Source organism: Mizuhopecten yessoensis, unplaced genomic scaffold (genome assembly GCF_002113885.1).
Source record: "Mizuhopecten yessoensis strain PY_sf001 unplaced genomic scaffold, ASM211388v2 scaffold9639, whole genome shotgun sequence".
In the NCBI taxonomy this organism is placed as follows: Eukaryota; Metazoa; Mollusca; class Bivalvia; order Pectinida; family Pectinidae; genus Mizuhopecten; species Mizuhopecten yessoensis.
The window spans coordinates 381,653-396,345 of NW_018408148.1; the positions used below are offsets into that span (position 1 = coordinate 381,653).

General features: G+C 35.5%; 1 protein-coding gene across 1 annotated transcript in view; it reads left to right on the forward strand.

Annotated features, from left to right (window-relative positions):
• The window catches only part of LOC110458512 (titin-like), a 483,136-nt gene that overhangs the window by 335,989 nt on the left and 132,454 nt on the right, over positions 1 to 14,693 (forward strand). The window contains exons 236-251 of the mRNA XM_021510245.1: positions 1,341 to 1,565; positions 2,179 to 2,297; positions 2,702 to 2,905; positions 3,127 to 3,253; positions 3,515 to 3,687; positions 4,604 to 4,851; positions 5,296 to 5,419; positions 5,765 to 5,906; positions 6,413 to 6,588; positions 6,900 to 7,103; positions 7,418 to 7,619; positions 8,109 to 8,143; positions 8,715 to 8,735; positions 11,435 to 11,842; positions 12,212 to 12,352; positions 14,354 to 14,398. Coding sequence (XP_021365920.1) covers positions 1,341 to 1,565; positions 2,179 to 2,297; positions 2,702 to 2,905; positions 3,127 to 3,253; positions 3,515 to 3,687; positions 4,604 to 4,851; positions 5,296 to 5,419; positions 5,765 to 5,906; positions 6,413 to 6,588; positions 6,900 to 7,103; positions 7,418 to 7,619; positions 8,109 to 8,143; positions 8,715 to 8,735; positions 11,435 to 11,842; positions 12,212 to 12,352; positions 14,354 to 14,398 — 2,594 coding nt within the window. The remainder of the gene's footprint in view (positions 1 to 1,340; positions 1,566 to 2,178; positions 2,298 to 2,701; positions 2,906 to 3,126; positions 3,254 to 3,514; positions 3,688 to 4,603; positions 4,852 to 5,295; positions 5,420 to 5,764; positions 5,907 to 6,412; positions 6,589 to 6,899; positions 7,104 to 7,417; positions 7,620 to 8,108; positions 8,144 to 8,714; positions 8,736 to 11,434; positions 11,843 to 12,211; positions 12,353 to 14,353; positions 14,399 to 14,693) is intronic.

Sequence of the window (14,693 nt, forward strand, 5' to 3'; positions counted from 1 at the left end):
AATTTGTGGTCTATCGTTTACGATGGTATCATCGAGACTAGCATTGGTTTTGGAAATGATTATGTAACATGATCGACTTGAGATATGACAAACAGAATATATTTTTGGAACTTTCAAAGATTATCGAGATTGGGGGCCATTACACTTGGCATAAGATGTATCAAAGATAACACGGTTATTTGGAAATTAAGCCAGGTATTTGGCAAAGAGGCTTGGTTTTGTTTGCAGAAGTATTCTACTCTGTTTTTATCCCAGTTTGCACCAAGAAAAGGTTGCCATGTGCCTTAAAAGTTGAGAATTAATGGAAAATAATGTATTCTGTTTGAACCAGGATCGCTTGTCAGGCAAAAGATACTTCTACGTTTCTGAATCAGAATAGTTGTGTAGAAAAAAACTTTCTCTTACAAAATAAATGGACTAATTTCATGCTTTGAAAGTGATTTTAGCAATTTGTGGATGAAGTGTACTTGTAACGCTGAAGTGGGTTCTGATGGAATACGACTCAAGTTTCTTACCATCTGATTGGTTGTTGAATGGTGCAGTTCAGGTGGTACTTAGGAATTTCTCCATAATTGTTCCATTTATAACCGATCCCTGATACAGGTATGCTGGCCTGTGTGTATGGCTTCGATACAGGACAAGTGTTACTAGTTACTGTTTCCGAATGGATGGACCATGTAAAATAGATTAATTTCGTATTCCTTGGTGTAAATATTCATTTTGTGTTTTCCGAATGGAAAGGATTGTCGTGGATTCAATATGCTGTGTGTGTTAGTGTGTTCTTTATACTTGTAGAATGTTAAATGCTATACATTCCAAGCTGTTTGCCTAGTATATTCAGGGTTGAAACCTATTCAGCATTCCGGTGGTTAGAGTACGTGTGTAAAAGTGACATTTTGCTAGTTGTGTTTGATTTAAAGGGATGATATGGACTACTTCCAAGTACTTAATGTTTCTTGTGTTTGAAGAGTTTCTGCCTCATTAAAGTTTACTAAATAATCCTCCCGTGTTGTAATAGGATATAAAAAAAATATTTATTGCCATGGAAATTAGATTAGAATCTGACTACGTGAAGGAGTAGTGCTGAAGATTATATTGTATACGTATTGCTATGGCAACAGGTTCTATTCTCTGCCTATCCAAACATCTTGATGATTAAGACTTAAGTGTTGATTTGTTACTATGGCGACTGGTAGCCATGTTGTGTCCTGGGAGGAGGAAGAAGATGGAATGGCTCCAGACAACTTTTTAAATGGACAGGAACATTTTATACAACATAATTTTCAGAATTCCGGAAATGTGATAAATGACATGACCTTTGAACTTTCATGCCCTGATAGGTTCAAGGACGGAGAGGAACTACAGGATGGAAAGAAGTATCACATGACCTACAGTGATTACTACGCATCCCTCTTCATCAGTGACCTTGACCCTGAGGATGCTGGAAAATACAGATGTAAGGCATTCAATGACCTTGGTGAGGACTCGACGACCGGCAAACTGACGGTAGAGGAGATCCTTCACCGGAAGAAGAGGAAAGAAGAGCTTGAGTCACTCAGGGTCAAGTAAGTGCTTAAGTATATCATGTTTGCATATTTAGTCAGCAAGGGTTAATAATGTTTTTTTAGTCCTGTCATTTAGTGTGACTTGAGCCAGTTAAAATGAGTACCCGCTAGAGTCTGTTATAATAAGATAATTTGTTTAGTCTGTCTAGGTTAAATGACCTTTTGAGTCTATTAAGCTGGATAAGTGCTTGAGTCTATCAGTGTTGAATAAGTTCTTGAATCAGTCAGGTTGAGTAAGAGTTTAAGCCCTTTAAGACGAGCCTTCATATGACCCTAGCTGTTGTGAGGACATTAGGCCCTAGAAAAATAAACGACCGTTAAGACAAGTCAACCTTTTGAGTCTATCTATGCTAAATGAGTTCATCAGTGTTAGTTAGGCTCTTGAGTGTATCTTTGTTAAATAATTGCTTGTATCTATGAATGTTAAATGCGTGATTGATCCCATTAATATCTGATAGAAATCTGAATCTGAACCTATGACGGTTCAGTAAACCTTGATACTTTTATGATATGCAGTAATTTCACTAAGGATGCACTGAAGTGAAAACAGATTGTTCATGTCTGCACTTTGTCGTTAAACTGTATTATATTATATGTGTTATGTTTTTTCCAGGTACCCCAAACATGATTATGACTTGAGTTTACTTGACTCCAACATCCCACCGTCCTTCACCCTTCCACTCATCGACCAGGTGAAGCATGTCGGCGAGAACTGCGAGTTCACCGTCACAGGTCAGTGAATTTTGTAGCTATGGGAACTAGAAAACACAGAGTATAACAACAAGAAATAAACATCTATGTACTCATGTGTTTTACTGGTTATTTGTCAGGTGAAGGTGACAGAGAAATTATATAATTAACGATAAAATATGTTACACATAAATATTTCACTGGTTGGGCTTATACACTTCATAAAAACTCATTTTAGATTGGAATGCATTGCTAAGCGAAAAAAAATGTGTATGCTTCATATTTGACTTTATCTTCTGTGTTTGAAAAAGATAAATACATTACCTATTTATTTTTCAATGTGTTCAGCTGATAAGCATAACGCTAAGCAAATGAATTTGATTTTGCTTTTTGGATAATTTACGAAATATTGAAATTTATATCATTGTGACTTATTGTTACCATAGTGACATGCCGACCAGAACCAGAGGTCACCTGGTTCCATAACAACGAGGAGGTTCACGAATCTGAGGCGTTCGAGTTCGTCCACAGTAAGGGCGTGTACCGTCTTATCATTCATGGCGTGGAGACACTGGACGCTGGACAGTGGCGCTGTGAAGCGGTCAACAAATACGGACACAGTTGGTGCTCATGTGACCTGAAGGTCATAGGTAGGTGACTTTTGAATAACTTCTGTTTAACTCATTCATCCCAGAAGACACATTTGAACTCTTCTAATTCAAAGGTGGGACTAGTTCAGTATGAAATTTCTGGGGTGAATGAGTAAACTGATGTTTTTGCACACAGCTTCAGTCCTTTTTAAACAAATGACTCATGACACTTTTGAATGCTTAGCAGAATTTTTAAAACAATATTTATCGTTGAATTTCAGATGAGATGCCAGAAGGCGGTGAACCACCCGTGTTCATCAGGAAACTACAAGACACTACCATCGTTGAGGGCAGCTCTGTTCACCTGGAGTGTAAGGTCAAAGGTCAACCCAATCCAGAAATAGAATGGTGAGTATAAAGATCAATGATGAAGGCTAGCACAATATACCTTTAATGAAAGGGGAAAAGGGTCAGTTGTCAGCATCAAATATGATTTGAAGTGTCAGTTCATTATAATTTCATAGAGAAAGATACGATGTCATAATTATGAGATCAAATTCAAATAACTAATTGAAATGTTGCAAATATTCCATTTTACAAAAATAACTTTTTTCTGAGTTATCTCCCTTGATTGAACTAGAACTCACAATTCCTCTTACATGTTTCTAGGTACAAAGATCGTAAACTTATCCGGTCAGGTCGCCATTATGCCATCAGTAAAGAGGGCAGCACCTGTATCCTGACAATCCACGAAGCCTTCCCAGAGGACACCGGAAAATACATGTGCCGGGCAGTGAATACTGTCAGTTCCGCTACAACTGAAGCACAGCTCCGAGTGCAGAGTAAGTCTTGGGCTAGAGAAGTCAAATCCTAAACGGCATTCATCTATAACAAATGATTTTTTATGCCCCTGCCATAAAATGGGGGGAGGGGGGGCATATCGTGTTGCCTATGTCCATGAGCGGGGGCATTTATGTCTTACAGACATGTTCTAGTTTTGAGTATTTCACACACAAAAAGAAGTAACTTGGTTTTCAGAAGGAAATTTAATTGTTCATTTCTGCTACAATCCTTATAAAGAAAAGTTCAATAGAATTTTGTTGCTTTTAATTCTAATAAATTGAATCCTGCTTGAAGTAAGTTTGTTTTGTCCCATGAAAGTTTATCTGGGTGTGTCCCATGAAAGTTTTTCTCAGTGTACCAGGGTATTTGCTAATGAACTTCACCAATACTGGATACATTTCCATTCTGTGCTGTTTTTTGTACATATGAAAAAGAAAAAAAATAGATAAGCACGATATCAAATTGGCAGGTTCAGATTGGTAAATCTAAACTGGATCTACGTAAAATTAAATGGCTGCTTCAAGTGACCAGTATATTGTACCGTAACTTTATCAAGATCCTAAAACTAGGGACTGGACTGCTGAAGCCCAATGTTCGGGCGAAACCGGTAGTAAACACACTAATAAACACAAAAGATGTAACCTTTTAGATATGTCCTTACTCTCCAATCACCCTGCTTACCTTCTGGTATCCAAGCAAAGGACAGTGGGACAAACCTATCTGCCACTACTCACATCAACGTTGGCTCTACCCTAGGACTTTATCAATATCCTGATACAAACTCTTTGTCTTCATGAGGTTTCTACTGTACAATATTGAGTTTTGGAACAAAGAAAATTGTTGCCATATACTCAGTATTTGTAGTAATGATAATTTGAAATCAATGTTAAATATGAGTTATTTCCTCCATTGTAGAAGCAGAGGGCGAAGAGTCGGAGTTCCTCTTTGAACATTACGTACCAGACGAAGCACGACTTGTAGAAAGAACTGTTCACTTTAAGATTGAGACTGAGCCAAACTTTACTGCGACCCTGAAGGACAAATCGGCTACAGTTGGCACACACGTGAAAATGTTGTGTTCCATCACCGGAATCCCTGCCCCTCGGGTCATAATGTATCACAACGACGTCGACGTCACCAGGGACGACCACTACATGATTACGGTGAGGAAAGACCTCCTAATGCTACTGTACACCTCACCATTTTTCATCCAAAAAGTTTACACCTTCTGGTCTTTAAAAATGAATAGGTAAAACCTGTAGTACAGTTAGTTACAAAAAAAATGGCTTCAAAATAAGATTCAGATTATAGCATACCATTTTTAAAACAACAAGTAAAAGCAATTTGTCCAGTTTATTTTCAGAAGGACATAGTTAAAACTACATGTACAAAGATTAAATGTAACAATTTGAAGACAAAAAATCTGTAATTTTCCAGGTTTTTATAAAATCAGATTTAAAACCTCACTATCTAATAATTAAGACCAAAACGTACAAAAATTGCACAGACAAGTTGAAAAAAAATCAAATAAATTGTATTCTTAATAAATTTGAAACTGTAAAAACAATACTATTTACATACATTTGACAAGCTATGTTGTGTTTTAGAACAATCACGGGCTGGTCTCTCTGGAGTTTTACTCAGTCAAGCACAGCGACGCAGGGCGATACACATGCAAGGCGGTCAACAGCGAGGGAGAGGTCTCGTGTCAGGCAAGGCTCCAGGTCTTGGGTAAGTAAGAGTGACCTCCCTTTAAATGCATACTTTGATGTAGTACGATATTCTTAGTGTAAATATTTTCTTGTATCATGTTTTGGATATTGTGAAAAGAACTGTACATCAATATTAGGTTTCAATATTGATTATGACTCAGTTATTTAAAAAATAATGTTGCATGGTATATGTCGAGGTTCTTTACTCAATGATACTCAGTAATGTGTGTTGTTGTTTTTTATTGATATCAGCTTTTCGAAAAAGTTAACTTTAAGCAATAATATTTCCGATAAACATAGCCCATAATATTTGGTGGTACCTTTCATCAAATGTTCAGATTTGTGATGTTTTTTTATTTTATAGATGTAGAGGAGGAAGCTCCAAGGAGTCCGGATTATGTCCGGCCGAGCTTCACGACCCCCATCCATGACTTGACGGTGACAGCCGGAGACGAGGCCAATTTCTCCTGTGTGGCCATCGGCAAACCAATGCCAGGCTTCAAATGGTAAGTTCAATAATCTTAACAATCTAGTCCAGACACTTAATGGTAAATCTCAAAATATGTACCTATAGTTCAAACACTTACTGGTAAATCTCAAAATATGTACCTCTAGTTCAAACACTTAATGGTAAATCTCAAAATATGTACCTCTAGTTCAAACACTTAAGGGGAAATCTCAAAATCTATATCTCCTAATCTCGAAATTAAAGGGAAAATCTTACAATCTGTATCTTCTGATCTAGACTAGTAATGGTTAGCCTTAAGACTGTATCTTCTAATCCGACACTTCATGGTAAATTTCATAAATTGTATCTCCTAATTTGGAAACTAAAGGGTTAAACCTAAATCTAAAAATCTCAATCTCCTAGTTTATACACTTATCTAAAGATTCCAAATAAGATTTTTGAAAATTTAGATATTAAAGAATGTGATACAGGTTCATACATCACATATATTCTATAATTTGTCTTTGTAATGTTATACAATTTTAACTGTTTTATATCTTGTAGGCAAAAGGACATGGTAGACATTTCAGACTCGCATCGTATCTTTATGGGTGCGGACAGTGACGGGGCGGCGGAGCTGATCATCAGATCGGCACGGGTCAGCGACTCAGGACTATACAGCTGTGTAGCCCAGAGCTCCGCTGGACGTACCAAGTGCTCTGCCTACCTCAGAGTTCTAGGTAAGGGGAGGTCACTCGAATAAAATCTTCATTCAATCTGGTGGAGAAAATCCAGTGTTCATCTGTTTCTTTCTCAGAAATACACATCTTGTTAAAGTGTTGAAAAATCGTCATCTGTAATTATATTTATGTCGCGATAAAAGAATTACATTATTCTTTACATACTCAATGTGAATAAAGTCAGTGGACTGCAACTTTAATTAATGTGGTTCCTTTTAATAGAATATCTCAAAAGGCTTTGTTTTATTATCGAGCCTAATTAAATGAGAAATTTGTACATAATTTTTGACATAATTCTTTTTAAATTTCAGCCAAGTCCAAGTCAAGGTCACCACCTGGCTCCCCTGAAACTGAAGCTGCGAAGAAGTTGGAACAGCGCTACGAGCGTGCACGTATGGAGATACCAGGAGGACGTGCCCCAAGATTCACCGAACCACTGCCCAAGGTCGTGGAACTGGACGAAGGGGATAAGCTACGTTTGGAATGTGAAGTGGAAGGATACCCCAAACCTAAAGGTGATTACTGTCTCTCTTCCCTGGTAAAATTGACCACTTTCCTGGCCATTGCTGACCATGCTTGACCCTAGACTACAGCTGATCTTACTAAACACTATTTTGGTATTTGTCCTGAATTCAAAATTTGTGGAATTTTACTATAACAGGGTTTTATTTTCCATCGCTTTCATCTCATTTTGATACAAGGAACGTTTATCATTAAGGTTAAATGTAATTTTTATATCAATTGAAAAATGTTAGTGACTAGAATATAAATTTTCACTATACATGATACAAGAATTTTTCTTGACCTTTGTTTGTCCTTGACCTTCCAGTGACCTGGTACAAGGCCACCAGAAATCTGACCTATGACTACAGACATCGGGTCAAGGTCGAACAGATCATGCACACTCTTGAAGTCAATGACGTCACAGTCATCGACTCTGGAGAGTTCATCGCCAAGGCAACCAATGACCTCGGTGAAGCAGAAACGAGATGTATTGTCCGTGTGAACAGACGACGCACCGAAAAAGAAAGGTACATATGTTTCCTGTTCTTGGAATGTTATTCTTTTACATAGTACATAGTTATGTAACTGATAAATTCAACCATTTTCGTTGAACACTAATCAGAACAGTGTATACATTTGAAATCTAAACTCATTGAAGCTCTTTATCCCCTTAACCATACCTATGTACATGTACATCAGTTACAATTCGTTATAATTGTTTGTGATGTCTAGCTCCTGGTAATAGTCTAAATAGGTATATTTTGATGAAGAATGCAAAATTTACATGCACTCATGCATAAATGAAACACACATTTTCCTGACGAATCCAAAGATGGATATTGTTAGTTGTGGTGGGTTTTCAAAGGAGAAAATTGGAAAAAAAAAAGATTTTTGTAAGAAATTCCCAGCCTTGGTGGGGGATGATTTCTGGAGTCTACAAATTATTCCTTGACTTCATCACTGATTTAATTTTAGAATACACATTAATTACTGTTATTTAATTTGTCTGTTTCCAGGGAGGTAACTACAGAAGCAGCCCAGAGAGCCGCAGGTGAGTCGACCACAAATACACAGTCTAATGCCGTTTTGTGATTGAGTGTAACCATTCTGTTTTGATTGAATTGAATTTCTGCCATTTTGTGTGGAGTGATCTCCCCTGTCTTGGCACTCTTTGTTGTCATTTATGAAAGTTTGTGCAAACCAAAGCTTTAAATTGCTCATGAGACTTCCGCTAATATAATCATTCCAAGGATAATATTTGGACAACAATCTTGCATACATATTACCAAGAATTTAATTTGATTAACAATATTTGTTTATCAAAAAAATATATTTTATAATGGTTGTATGAATTAGGGTGTGCTACAAAATAATTATAACAATTAAATTTTTGTTTGATGAAACCAATTATATTCATCATAATTTTCAATCTAAGTTTGCAGTTTCCCAAATAATCCAATAAAATTCTAATGAATGTGGATTTTTTTTTAAAATAATTTTTAATTCTTTAACTTGTCTCTGAAGTGATCCCAATAACTGTCATTGACTAATGCAAGGTCATGACATATCATTCCCTTACCTGATGTTTGAGATGTAAAAGTTGATGTGTTTCCCGTTTACAGATGAATTACAACAAGGCTATGGTATATTTAATAATATTTAAATTAAATCACAAATGCCTTGAAAATTTAACATGTAGATATCTTATTTAATAGACTCGTCATAACACAATTATATTGTAACCAACACATTAACTCTGTAGCTAGAGGGATATAGTATTTGCTATCACACTTAGCCTAGATTATAAAGGTTACCATGGTTACTACATTATATAACTTTAAAATACAGAACACTATACTACATGTACTAAGATTTATGCATGCTGAGCAAATCATGTTATTAGTGCAGTATAATTAATTAACTATTGTATTTTACAGCATGTACTTTATATATAACATACCTGAAGTCAAAACACTAGCTCTCTCCCCTCCCCCCTCCAAGCAAGAAAATTGTTGATGATAAAAGATCGCATAATAAAACAGTTCTTTGATAGTACTTTTCAGTACATGTTTTGTATTTGACAGTATCTAGAGAGCTACTTGTTATCAATTATGGCAGAATTAACTTATTCTTGACATATGTACAAGTAAATTCAAAAAGAATTTTCCATTTAGGGCCTGTACTTGTAAAATAATGGTTTATCTCAGATAATTTCATGCTCGAATGTCATTTGGGGTATGCTTATGGAATATTTCATTTTTGGCTGTGAACCATTATATTTTACAGTTCGAAATCTTGGTAGGCCTAAATTGATTGAAGTATTTTCACTGTAAAACGCTTGAGAAGTCTTGTGGCGTACACTATAGTTCTGTTCTCTTATCTCCCAGTATCAGTTGCTGCGTTGGAATTCCGGCACATGAAAATCAGCTGCAAAATGCATTAAAATGATGTCGTAACATGCATGTTTATGTTTGTGGCTGCCTAAATTAACACTGACTATGGGAAGATATTCTAACGATCGAATGGAATTCTCTCCCACTGCACTAAGCATTGTTAGCTTTATTGGCAACACCTCAAAATTTTTTTTTTAAATATTTAATGACCATTTTTTTAGAAACATTGCATTCTCTGTTTTAAATCATTACTTCAGGTGTATCAGTACGTACTTTGAGAAAGGAGTTGAAATATTTTTGAAAGTTTTAAAGATGAATGTTTTTGTTTTTTCTCATTAAGCTGATAATGCTTGAAAGCAAATATATTTGGTTAAATAAGATGAAGGTTTGAGATATGTCTTCCCTTTTAAAATGGAATGGACCCTTCTGTTCATTGATTTGGATCATTCCATTATGGTAAATATGGATGATACAAATCTAGACTGCTGATGGAATGCTGCACCCACTTTGGTTTATATCTTCCCAGTGAACATTTTTAACCTCACACCTGCATGCTCAAGATTTTCTCCCAAAGCATCTGCAACCTCGCATCACAAAAAGGTGATTGTTAGGCATTTAATTTGTTAAATATGTTTTGGGAAAGGGTTCCAAAATTTAAAAAAAAATTTTTGGATGAAAATTAAAAAAAAAAAAAAAAATGAAAAAATTGAACATTTTTATAAACATTTTTTTAAAAAAATTTTTTAGAAGAAAATTTAAAAAAAAAAAAAAAAAAAAAAAAATGCAGAAAATTGACACTAAATTGACACTATGTATAACATGTTTTTCAAATAAATTGAAATGGAAAGTTTTAGAATATTTAAATTTTGCACAGTTGCTATATCAATAAAGGGCTTACCATGAAAATTAATTGACCTATTTAAACCTGGATAGTACAATTTTTATTTTGTAATTTTGATAAACAGTTGATGTAAAAGTCTGATAGATCTAGATGAAAGAAAATTACTGCAGAAATAATGACTGTTATTTAAGATAATAGACAACAAATTGTGATACAGTGTAATTACAGAATTGTAACGGAGCCGTCAAATTCCGAAATGTTTCTGGTAATATGGCGGAGCAGTCTAGAGATAAAATACTGTGGTGAAATTTACGAGAGACTGGAAGGAAGGAATACCTTCGTAAACAAGCCTAATGGTCATGGTTCCCAAAATAAATCCCGAATTTTATAGACTTCACGTAATTCATTTTACTTGTGGGCTCATAATCAAATTCTTAGGAAACCTTGACAGAATGCCATTAAATTTGCATGAAGAGGAAAGTGTTTGGGTAAAAACATGAAATTTAAAGAGACGGAATGCTACAATTACGTTATTTAAACGAGATTCCTTATCATGACTAGTATGCCAAATGTAACATTTTACGTTGCTCTTCGTTGGAATTTAGGCTTAACCTTAATTATTTACATTTTTATTACAATGTCAATTTCATTGACTAATTATAAAGAGCTATTTTTAGCAACAATAGTAGAAAACCATTCTGGAATTTCTGTCAAAGTTTTCAATTAATGTCAAAGCATGATTGGTTTCAGTTGCACGACAAAAATACCTAATCTGTTTCCGATTGGAAAATATTCACATGTAAATGTACATGCTACTATATATATTGTGAAGCAAAAAAGTTTGAAGCTTTATCAGAGGCTAAACAATGGAAATAAAAATACAATGGAGCAACATTGTATAGTTGATGTTTTAAAATTTATTGTAAGAACAGACCATATCGGTTCAAGAATTCCATGATTGTATAATTTGATCGTTCTTAATAGCATTGTAAATCTTTTGTCATTGGTTGTATTCAAAGCTGGTATCTGACCATCTCACCTTCGTATTCGGCTATATTCTCAAAAAAATATACTTGTCCTTTATATTGGCAATATGTATTTGTTTCAGCTCCGTTCTTTATCAAACATCTTCCCAACTCCATTGACGTCATGGAAGGTATGAACGTCCAGCTCGACTGCATCGTCGAGGGCGACGTTACAATGGTCAAGTACAAACGTGCTGAGGCCAAGGTCGTCACAGAACATTTCCAATCGGGCGACTTTGAAGGAACGTATCATGACGTTCCCATGGCGTCCATTCCTACTATGAGCATGCCCGGTGCGGAAGGAGGGGCTGGGTCACGTCCAAGACTCAACATTCCTGAACAGGGCTCAAAACGTGCACCAAGATTCGTGGAGGAAATGGAAGATGGAACAATTGTCACTGGTAGTATAGCAACCATGTCTGTTGTCGTCGATGCTATTCCAGCTGCCGAAGTCTCCTGGTACAAAGATGGAAAGAAAATAAAGAACACCGGTATGTATTTTTCAGAATTCAATTTTTATTGACATCCATATGTGCGTTTAGGATTTGCCAATGAATGGTTCAGTCCTGCATTCAAATTGAAATTCTTCGGCATCGTACATATTTATCATATATCATTAAAGGGAAGTTATTTTGTAGATACTTGTAGATTGTATACATTGATCAAGAGAGACAAACCAGCCTTGAAACATGTTATACATACAGTATAAAACTAGGATTTCATGCATTGTAATCTTCACATTGAATCGTTGAATTTACAGGGATTTGTTGGTTAATGTAGTGTATAGCGTTGCTCAAGGGAGATAACTCCTACATGTTACTTATAAATGGATAAAGATTTTTATTTTTATTTTTTTACAGACCACTACGAGACATACCTAGAGGACGGTGCTAACAACCTCGAGATCTTCGACACACTTACCTCAGATTCCGGCTTTTACCGATGTGTAGCCCGCAACGAGATGGGCTCTGCAGAGTGCCAGTGTAAACTGGAAGTCAAAGGTAACCATACTTCATTGTCAAGGCTTCTCTATCTATCTCTATAGCAACACATCTGTCTCCCTAATAACAGGTATGGTGTCGATGGCAACAAGGCTTGTCCCCATAGCGACTAAACTTTATTCAAAGACACATACCAATATCTGCTGTAACAAATCTAATATATCTGTCTTGAAAGTAATCAAACTATAGATTTGTAGTTAGTTATATATGTATAATGCACAGCATCGCATGGACCTGGGATTCAGCCTAAATCTTTGGTAATTTTTTTGAATATTTCTGAAATTACCTTTTTGGATGTTTAACAGTGATTTCCAGGCCAATAATCCCAGGTCCTTGTGATAGAAAACACAATTGTACATATAAATCTACTCACTTAAAAAATGTATCTCATTAGAGAAAAAAACTTATTAGAGATTTTTTTTTTTTTAATCTTTGGATTGTAGAAGACTGAATGTTATTCTTACTTACATAATGCCAGTATTACTTTACATGTAACTAGTCTTTCTGGTATTTGAGAATATATTAATTATATAAATAGGCATGCTAATATATTTATTTGTTGATATAGTTTCTATGCTATTTTGTTATCTCTATCTTTAATAGCTCTATATTATTAACTTATTCACCTCCGAAATTTCATAATGAACTATTCCAACCTTTGAATTGGAAGAGTTCAAATGTGTCTTCAGGGGTGAATGAGTTAAGTGAACTGGACAAGACAATTGTACACACATAGTGACCAATATACATTTCTGTGATATATTAGGTTTATGAACCAAAATATGTCAGAGAAGTCATGAATTAACTGGATTCAATTTCATTCAATAAACTGGACTGTGTCACTGTCATGAATAATAGAAACTTGACCAGTGATTCAATTTGATAAATAGTGTTTCATTTATGGATAAGAAATTTTGAGAAATAGCTCTAAATAACCAAATGGGGTTAATTTCATTATTATTGAGCAAAGTTTTCTAACTAGTAATAATTTCTCTTTAAAAAAAAAGAGGAAAAGGGTATGTTTGTAAAAAGGATTCTTAGGATGATGATTGTTTCATAAAAATATTTTAACAGAAACCAAAAGTGTCCAGATTAGCCAGGTTTTACTGTTGTAAGGGTTCTATATAGTAGCATGACTAATCCTTCAGTTATAGGTGACTCTGATACATGTGTGGTGTCCAGATTAGCTAGGTTTTGTTGTAGTAAGGGTTCAATATAGAATGACTGTCTATATTTATACAGCGAGAGGTGACTCTGATACATGGGGGTGTCCAGATTAGCTAGGTTTTGTTGTAGTAAGGGTTCAATATAGAATGACTGTCTATATTTATACAGTTAGAGGTGACTCTTAAGACATGTGGGGATATACAGATTAGCTAGGTTCTGTTGAAGTAAGGGTTCAGTATAGAATGACTGTCTATATTTCTACAGTGAGAGGTGACTCTGAGACATGTGGGGATGTCCAGATTGGCTAGGTTCTGTTGAAGTAAGGGTTCAATATAGCATGACTGTCTATACTTTTACAGTGAGAGGTGACTCTGAGACATGTGGGGATGTCCGGATTAGCTAGGTTCTGTTGTAGAAAGGGTTCAATATGGCATGACTGTCTATATTTCTACAGTGAGAGGGGACTCTGAGACATGTGGGGATGTCCAGATTGGCTAGGTTCTGTTGAAGTAAGGGTTCAATATAGCATGACTGTCTATGTTTCTACAGTGAGGGGTGACTCTGAGACATGTGGGGATGTCCGGATTAGCTAGGTTCTGTTGTAGTAAGGGTTCAATATAGCATGACTGTCTGTATTTCTACAGTTAGAGGTGACTCTGAGACATGTGGGGGTGTCCAGATTAGATAGGTTCTGTTGTAGTAAGGGTTCAATATAGCATGACTGTCTATATTTATACAGTGAGGGGTGACTCTGAGACATGTGGGGGTGTCCAGATTAGCTAGGTTCTGTTGTAGTAAGGGTTCAATATAGCATGACTGTCTATATTTCTACAGTGAGAGGTGATGCAGGTGAGGACTCCTTCAGCACGCCTTCCTATGGTATGCATGAATATTCTTATCCTACACAAATTGGATAACCTGTTTCTCATTTTCATCTATAAAAGCAAATGTGTTTTCAATACAGTAAACAAACTACTGTGTTGTGATTTGTTTGCTGTATTTTATAAATTTTCAATTGTAAGATAGATTGTTATAAAAATCAGCCATATTAGCAAATAAAATGTTGCTTGCAATGTCTGGCATTGGATCATTAACAAATAGAATATCCGACTTTGACAATGTATCTGATAGAATTATTGAATTGACGACAAGGTGTAAATATCGCTCAAATATT